The following is a 9,584-nucleotide window of genomic DNA, read 5'->3' on the forward strand; positions in this document are numbered from 1 at the left end:
CACAGGAAGATACGAAGTTTTAAAGCAACACGAGTAACAAGCAGTGTGACAAGTGCTGCTGGAGCTAAACAGCTGACGGTAGCATCACGTGGCATTTGTGTAATTACTCAGTGTTATTGACAAAAACATCAAACAAGATTACAACCTCATTAAAACTCTTGAGTCCACTTTCAGTCTGATAGTTTGGTAAACAACTTGGAATAGATAGCGGAGAGTGTGGCTACGTTATCACAAGGCATTAGGCTGAGCAATTGGCTCATAAAGTCACGACATGTTCAGTCTCTTCTGCAGCTGCAGCTTACAGCAGCGACACACACACGAAGCAATAAAAGTAACTTGTACTGCAGCACATGTCGCCCCCGTTTTCGACATACTAAACCCTAATATACACACACACACAAACAAGCCTTCCTTCTGGCTAATGTCCCGTGTATAAAGGTTATTAACTTAGCCAAAGAGCAAAAAGGAATATCAGCTGAAGCTCCCATACAGATATAAACTGTCTGGCTTTGGATAAATAACTCTGTTCAAATATTCCATCACAATATCTCATCTTGACATTTTTCTTATTCCCTTTCTCTCCGTGCTGCTCCAGAAATGTCAGTGAGAATGTCCAACCTGGACAACGAAAGAGATGAGAGGGATGAAGACAGCCATGAGGACAGAGGAATCAGTAAGTATAGTTTGATATCTCATTGATATAAATGTTATATTCAACACATACACATCATTTTATGGAGTGCTGCAGGATTGAGTCCTATTAGTTCAAATGAGTTAGCATTTTTGCTAATCTTCCATTTGTCTTATAGTTGATGGGTTTTGTGAATGGGTTTTTGGTTGGATGCCTGAAATAAGTTATGTGGTTAACATAAGCTAAAGGCGGTTGCTAAATAGCGACTAAATGACACTACAGAGGTTGTCTGTGACTTTAAATGTCGTCGCGCCGAACACTTAAAGCAACCCTCCTGTCGTTTGTTTGTAGCCTAAAGTTAGCTTTTTTGCTTCTGGTAATTGTAATTATGCTTCAGAAATCATAAAGTTGTGTGTCATCAGAGTTTATTTTCTGTAATAATCCAATGGAAAAATCCCATGAGGTTTTTTCTTGAGGGAACCAGGGTGATGCTTCTGGGTTGGCCTACAAAAAGACCTTATCCCTGTAGCACTCTATATTGGGTTTGAATACTAATGATGAACTAATTAAAATTTGCCTAGGGCTCACTCTGTGACAGTGCAGGTATTTGATTTCTAAACAAGGTCTTTGTGTGTGTGTGTTCACTTTCAGTCAGTAATACTCGATTCATTGCTGCGGTGATAGAGCGGCACACTCACACTCCTGAGCGGAGACGGCGGTACTGGGGACGATCTGGGACAGAGAGTGACCATGGTAAGACAAATAATAATAAGCTGTCACACATAAACAAAGATTTATGTGGCAGAGAAGTTTACAAAAAAAGCACAAATGTGATGACCGTTAGAAACCCTGCTTGTGTGCACTGTATTATGTCATGCAGTACATCAGCATTGATTGAAAGAGGAACTGAGTAGGTTGCATTTGCCTGTAATGCTGTGTCAAAGCAACACTATTTATATGATTCCTATTCCTCAGTAGTTGTTGCGTTGTTCTCTGTAGGTTGAGAACAACTGACCAATATTTGCCTCCATGTCATGTTGTTCTTACACAACAGTTAGTTCAGTCTAAAATAGTCGTTTTAAGCGTTTCCATGCGCGCAGTAATGGTTGTTGAAGTGATTGACGTGTAGAAGAACACAGATCCTTACCATCCTTTTGCCGTGTCGAAGTTATGCTGCTTTGCCTCGTGCGTAAGCCTCTCTCATAATGGGGAGAAACTTTTCACCCACCCTCAATCCATCCGCTATTAATCAGAATGTTAGCCTAATGTTTACAACCTGGCTGTCAGATCAATCGCAGTGCCCGCCGTTTTAACTGCAATCTATAATGCAGGTTGTTATTCATGTGCAGGTTAAACAGCTAACAGGCTGCTGCTCTGGCACTGCTAACTGTGTGTCTCTATTAATATTAGTACAGTTCACATCCACTCTACCAAAAGCTCTCTACAGCTGTTGTAGCCGACTGACAGCTCATCCAGCTGTGATCAGCTGCCGCCATCACCATAAATGGACGTCGCTTCACGTGGCGCTTCAGAGGAAAGGGCGTCTCAATTCTCTAAAAACACATTTCCTCGTTCTTCGTTACATTTCCTCTCCCTGATGGGAGGGACTAAGACGCAAGGAAAAGATGCAAGTGAGGGAAACGTGGATGCAATTAAGCGACACGAGACGCACCCCAGGATAGACCCAGAACATGCTGGAGAGTGTACATATCCCCAGCTAGCATAGGGAATACCTTGGGCTTTCCTCAGGAAGATCTTTACCCTCTGCAGCAGTGACCCAGGTCCAGAAAGCAACAGAACGTGCATTTTTTTTCAACATGCACTATAGAACATAAAACCTTATCAAGATAATAAGCTACACTATCAAAAACCATATTGGGACGACATTTTTAGGTATGATATATTTTTTAAACGAATGTTACAGCACAGTCTCAAATCCACAGTTAGCTCTCGGTTCATTGGCAGGGGTTCAGCTCCTGGCTTGTTCTTTTCATTATATCACAGCTCAGAACCTTGTTTTCTCTCGTCTCTAGCGCCGAGAGTTGCTCATGTTCACTGTAATCGTAGAACTTGTAAGTCTGACACTCGACGAGCGTGGATGGACAGTTTCACCCACACAGGCTCTTGCCACCTACATATGGCATCACTCCACTTCCTGGCAATGAGTCTCTCCAGTACTTGTTGCATAACTGATGATGACAGAGAAAACAAGGATGAAGAGAGGAGAGTGGGCTAAAGTGAAACAAAGACACGAGTAAGAGCTTGTCAGCCGCATGTTATGTACAGTGTAGCTGTTAACCAGAGAGGTGTTTATCTTTAATGACTCAAGAGTTATAATCTCTGTACTTCCTCTCTGCTGCAGAACATATTGTTACAAAATAATGAATTTAAATAATCTTAAATATCAAAGAAATTATTTAATATAACTACATTTTTTTGAAGGTATGTTTTGAAGTTTGTCATCTGGAACGTGCAGGACACATTCTGTCTCATGTTGTAAAATAATTAAAGCGCTCACAGTATAACACAGTGATTCAAAAAGGGATAAAAAAAAGAGCAGTCCAGATAAGTGGACAGGAAAGACGTCTGTTGTGTAACTGGGATGGGAAAGGAAAAAAAAACTGAAAATAGAGGACAAGAGGAGAGATGTAGAGATGCAAAAATGATGAAAGAGGGGAAATAAGCGTGAAATGCAAGGGCGAGAGGACAGGGCCAGAGAGGAAGATGAGTTTGAAATAATGGAAGGAGGGGGTGTTCGTGCGTCAGGGATTTAAACAAATTCATTCCTAAGTTGACGCTTCAAAGTTGCTGCTCCTCTCCGCTTGGTCAAAGGTTCCCTCCTACCACAATCCACTCACTCACACTGCTGAAGGGTATGATAACACACACTCACACACACACACACACACACACACACTACATGCAGATCACCAAAGGATCAGAGCATTAAATCTGTTAAGTGAATGACGCACACATGTACAGAGTGCTGTTTGGCAGTGCTTGTTTCAGCTGCAATATACGCTCACAGGCAATGACTAGAACTACCCATTTAATAATGAATAGTGCATACATATAATCACCATACATTCAGATATTTCTTTATTGTGCAACATGAACACGAAGAACATAATCATTTTCTGCCTTCAAAATAACAAAAAAAAACATGTTTTAGGAGTCAAAACCTTCCAGACCTGTTACAGAGTTAATCTTTTCACCAAATTATGACAAAGTTAAAGGATATAGATTAGATGTAAAGATTGATACCACTCTCTCAGCCAGCCAGTTAGCTAGCTTGGCTAGTTACTGCTTTCTTACCAAGAAAGAGAAGACCCGAGATTTATTATGTGGTATTTAAGTAGTAAATCATAGTCTAATGAGGGCAACCTTTGACTGTATGTGTACCTTGTGAAATGTTTAAAATTTCTGTCTCCACTTTTCAAGCAGGTCATCTTTATTTTCTAGTAAACTTAAACCTAAAAAGGTAGAGGTGACTGTTTTACTGATTCATACTGTCAATGATTGGATCTCTTCTTGGAAACACAACTGTTTCAAATGTGTAAAAATGCAACACTTTATTTTTTCTTGGTGTATAACTTGTGAATCAGTTCTATAAAATTTTAGCTGCACATGAAAAATTGTAAAATTTGTCTTAAGGACAACATATAATTCAACATTCTGGGGGCATTTTTCCAGGCGGTGACCCCAATATGGCGATCTGCGTTCCTGTATCTATGGTGTCTCTGAGGTGCAATAACATGGTAGTTTATCCTGGCCCTCCACACCTCTTGACATTATTATTTGCTTTCCTCACCTGGTGCAGCTGGAAATTGTCAACAGGACAGAGTTAGCTGTAGACCTGCCTGAAACTCTGGCTCATGCTTTGGGGAAAAGAGGGATAAACTGTGCTGAAGTTGGCACCTTCAGTGTCTGGAACTTCTTTGAAGTCTCCATCGCTCCTTTTCCTTTAATCCTTCCCTTCCTCCCTCCTTCTCTCTGCCCTCCATTTCGTCTCTCCTTGTCACTCCCTCTGCACATTCTTCTGTCTCTCCTTGTCTTTGTCAGCTTTATTTCGTGTTGTATCAAAGCCTGGCTAATCTTCTGAGAATCGGGGAGGGAAAATTCTGAGCAAACTTCTCAGTTTGACTTTAGTGCAGTGAGACATACAGGACATTTACTTCTTTTACATCACGCCACAATGTGGGACGTTCACTGCCTTCTGTTATATGACAGTATATGACATACACCACTAAACAATTCTAATTCTAATAACTTTGGTGATCCCCTGACTTTTCCTTTCTGTAGCATCATCACGTCAAAATACTTTGGTTTGTGACCAAATACCTGGAAAAGTAGCAAATATTAGCATGCTTACAAGATGGTAAACAAAACAGACCTGACTAACAACAGCATGTTAGAATTGTCATTGTGAGCATACTAGCATGCTGACATTTATCTTTAATGTACAATACGTAATTTCTGCCGCTAAGAGGTCAAAACAATAACAAAAGACGAAGAGCAAAGGTGATGACGCCATTGACAGGCGACCAGTGAAACACAGTGTTACCTGAATGAAAAATTCTGAGTTTGAACATTGTTGGAAACATTTAGGATAATGTTAGAACACAACTCAACACAATATATAACATAAGTATAGTGTTTATAGAAATAATGCGGAAATGTTACAGGTTGTGTAGACTATAGCCTCATATCATTCTTGTCCAGCTTTAGATCTTTCTATCTTTATTTATATTTAAAAAGTATTTTTTGTGATTCTTATGCACCAATGCACCAAGACGAATTCCTCGTATGTGTAAACTGACTTGGCAATAAACCCGATTCTGACTCTGATAGAGCTGCTAGCATGACTCTTACTCTTGAATAGTTTGGCTTGGTTTGGACTTATTTAGCACTTGTTTGTGAATAGCCAAAACAAAACAAGATGTCTCATCATGTGAACTCCCAGAGCCCTGAGAAGAATGTCGAGGGATTAGATACGTTTACTTGAGGGTTTAACTGTTTAACTGTTTGATATTTGAAGAATAGAAATGGTTGGTGGGAGATCAATTTCACAAACAAACATATGCTCACACGTCAACCTACCACCTTATTCCTACATGCCACAGACACTTGCATACATATACTCTCTCTCTCTCACTCACACACACACACACGCTCACAAATCACTTGGTTCAGTATCTCTGATTTAATGTTTCATCATCCAAAACGGCAGTTTCTATAAATATGATCGTCGAGGCACTCAGGCTTACAGGGTTATTTGCTCAACTGTAATAACAGATTGATGTTCCCATCGTGCAGCATGTTGCTGGTCTCACCTCGGAATCTGAAACGACGGCGCTAAAGGAATTAAGGAAAATGGGTTTATTTCCAGATTAACTCCCAAATATTTTTTTTATAGTCAGACCATGGTTTCAGATGGATTTCATGGCCCTGAAGGTGATAAAAACCCACTCAGCAGATGAAGGCTAATGTTGAATTTGAGTTCGAGTGAAAAAATTAGGCGAACTGAATAAACCTAGAGCCTACAAGGTTGTCATAAAAATTAGCTGCTGCAAGCTTTGAACAATCAAAGTACATCATTAGTCATCTCAGTTCTCACAAAACTGGAGATAAATCTGGCCTATTATACATTTTAAATTGTCTTTCATCAGTAGAATGCAGTATCATGAAATATTGGCCTCTTTATGTTCAAACTGTTATTTTCTTATTTTCTGACCCAGTAATCCCCTTTCTGTGTGACAGCAGTGCTGTCCTCCCACTGCTCCACTTACCAACGTATCCCAACTGCCGTGTTGGCTTATGTTTCCGTCTCCTCAGGCAGAACGTATGTGCAACATGTGTAGGAAAGCAGTCATAAATATGTATGCATCTTTGCCTCAAATTGTATGAGAAAGCTGAAACAAGGAGCAAAACTGCCCTGTAGGGATATTTAGTTGTCAGTGTGCCATCAGAGAGCTCGTACTGCTTTCAGAAACAGTGTGTGTTACCATGTATTTACGTGAATGTGTTTGACTGGAGGGCGTCATTTGCTGAGTAGTTGTTTTTTATGGTGTTTTCCCAGTTCTTTTTTTAATGTTTTAAGTTCTTTATATATGCCTTCAAGCAGAAGAAGTAGAATATTATATAGTATGTTGTATTTTCTTTGCACTGATTTTTAACTCTTCAAAACTTTGTGAAGGATAGTGGTTTTCAACATTTCCAGTTCAGTTTTAATGGCAAAGGTTAAGTGTAATAAGTGGTTAAGTCATGGTTTTTGACTCATGACTGAACGTAAGAGTGATAACAAGTTCAGTAACACCAACCATTGCATGTTCTTCTGTCTCCAGGCTACAGCACCATGAGTCCGCAGGAGGACAGCGAGAATCCACCAGGAAACAACGATCCGCTCTCGGCCGGTGTCGACGTCGGCAACCACGACGACGACCTCGACCTGGACACGCCACCTCAGACGGCCGCGTTGCTCAGCCACAAGTTTCACCCTTACCGGCACACGCATACACACCACCACCCGCTGCACACGCACCACCTGCAGGCCGCGGTCACCGTGCACAGTGTGGACGCAGAGTGCTGATCTTCAGCTAGTGATGGAACTGTTTTTTTTTTTATTGAATACTATTTTTAAAAACATTCGTGCTTAATTAGACAGCACACAGTAGGTACTGTCAGGATGGACGGCGGGAGAAAAGAAGCCACAGCTGGACCCCAGTCTAGAGTGTCACTGGGCAGCTGTGACCTCCGCTATGAATGGATGTTCAGCTTAATATGGGTATTAGCTTCATGGTCTCATTGTGCCAACATCTCCATCTCAACACTTTTCTTCAAACCCTGTCCACAATCTGGCAAGTGTACACAGTTTTACACACTGAAAATCACCAGACCTGGGCCAGTAAAAATAACCAAGTGAGATTTTTTGGGTTGTTTTCCGAAGGAATTTGGCATTCATGACTCTGTAAGAGTGCACAACAACCTTTTGGGAGCAGAAAAAAACCCTGTTTGAGCCATAATCAATGGCCTTCCTTGAGAAAACGACACAACTGGAACCTTAAAAGCCTTGAGGGGAGGACAAACGTCTTCATTTCCATGTGGAAGGCCAGAGCAAACACGTCACAGGACTGGAGGATAATCAAATTAACATGAAATCTAGATGCTGAAAGAGGTCCACCTTTTTGCCCCAGGGCTCCATGCCAGCCTCTACACAGGTTGTTTCCCCACTAACCCCACTTGTGGGGACGGTCAGGAGGGGAACAGAGCACTCCTTACATCTCATAGAGTAAAAATACTGTATTTCCACACAGAGTGGGGTTTATTGTGGGATTCTATTACAGCTTTACTCTCCTTGGTGGTGCAGATAGACGCTCACCAGTTTGGTTTTCTCTGAAAGTCGCTGCCTTTATCCACAGGAGGATCTGCTGGCCTTACGTACCATGGTTTGGGAAGATATTCAGACATTTTTAATGAGTGTCTGGGAACTTAAAAGTACAAAACTAAATCTTCAATGATTCTCATAAATATAGGAAGAAACACTTTAAAAAAGAAAATATTATTTTTCTACTATTTATTAAAGAGGTAGATTTTCAGATGAGCGAGCAGCTGTTGCTATCAAAAACAAGAAAGTAGCTAAGATAAGTGATACATACTGACCCACTTTCTGTAATCAGTGCATCATATTTAGGGCTCATTGTTTCCCTAAAATCTGTGACTGACTGGTTTTTGTTTATTTTTCATTTTAAGAATATCAGTAATACAGTGAGGGTGCATAATCTGCAGCTCATTTGGATATTCTTTTTATTTTTCTCTATCTTTTCTTCTACCAGAACCAGATTCTGAGCTCTTCTCTCCATCGTTTTTTACTATATAGTGTGGTGAACAGTGTCTTCTTCAAGCAGGAAACTTTTTTTGGATGAGCAGGGACCTTAAAGTCCAAATCATATCTGCTCGTTTCAAAGAAAACAAAAACAAAACAAAAAAAAACAGGTAAGTTATTCTATTTGATTGTTATTTAAACCCCCCCAAAACATATTAAAGATTGTTTGAACTCAGAGCGTGTGAGAATGAGTGGTTTACGGTCGTGATTAACTCTTGATGTGATGCTCAGTAATGTGTTGTTGTTTTGTTAAGTTGTACAATGTTGCTGTATACGCTGTAAACTGCTGCAGTATATCGTAGTGGTGATATAATTGTCATTCTGTTTGGTTTCAACCTTAAAACCGCTGTAAATGACTGAACCATCGCGGCTCCCGACTGAATTTGCAGTTCGGAGACCCCCGTGTCCTTTTTGCAGTGGTACCCTCCGGTGAACTCTATAGGTGACCATGAGTCGCCTCAGATGCTTCTTGCTATGTTGTGATGCGATGTGGAGGGCTGTGCGAAGCTTCCCACACTTTGTCGACATGCAACTCTTATTTTTCTGATCCTATTTGTGCTTGGTATGTTTGCATTTCCCATCAATTGATGTATAGCTCGCAGCTGGCTCGTATAAGTGGAGGACATGGGTTCGTTTTTTTTGTGATCTGGTGCAAATGGCTCATCCTTGCTGTCACATATCTTGTTTCTTATTATCATTCTCATCCTAATGTAGTGTTATTTATCACGATATAACCCATTTAGAGCGACGGTCAGTCTCGCAGACTCGCTAGACGCCCTGCAAACGCACAAAAAAGAGAGATAATGCAAATGCATATTAACAAATAGCCGCATCAAATGCTCATATCCCTACATCAATGCATATAAGTATATACACTCTCTGGTATAGATCACAATTTGGTTAGCCCTGTCTATTTTTTTTTCTTTTTTTCTTTTTTTTCAAAAAGGGGGGTCCCTATATAAGCGAGACGCCGATTGGTTGATGACGAGGTTTGGTTTCTCCAATAAGATCCCTCCCTGCTCTCTATTTATTGCCAGCAGTTTACAGCCTTGCTCTCTCCTCACCCAGAGC

General features: G+C 40.7%; 1 protein-coding gene across 2 annotated transcripts in view; it reads left to right on the forward strand.

Annotated features, from left to right (window-relative positions):
* Positions 1–8,628, forward strand: part of cachd1 (cache domain containing 1) — a 92,015-nt gene extending 83,387 nt beyond the window's left edge. For both annotated transcript variants that reach the window (XM_035653831.1, XM_035653829.1), the window contains 3 exons: positions 596–673; positions 1,283–1,384; positions 6,976–8,628. In XM_035653831.1, coding sequence (XP_035509724.1) covers positions 596–673; positions 1,283–1,384; positions 6,976–7,220 — 425 coding nt within the window. In that variant the 3' untranslated portion in view covers positions 7,221–8,628. The remainder of the gene's footprint in view (positions 1–595; positions 674–1,282; positions 1,385–6,975) is intronic.
* Positions 8,629–9,584: the final 956 nt, after the last annotated feature.

The sequence above is a fragment of the Morone saxatilis genome, unplaced genomic scaffold, assembly GCF_004916995.1.
Source record: "Morone saxatilis isolate NCDOM2014 unplaced genomic scaffold, NCSU_SB_2.0 Contig12, whole genome shotgun sequence".
Lineage (NCBI taxonomy): Eukaryota > Metazoa > Chordata > Actinopteri > Moronidae > Morone > Morone saxatilis.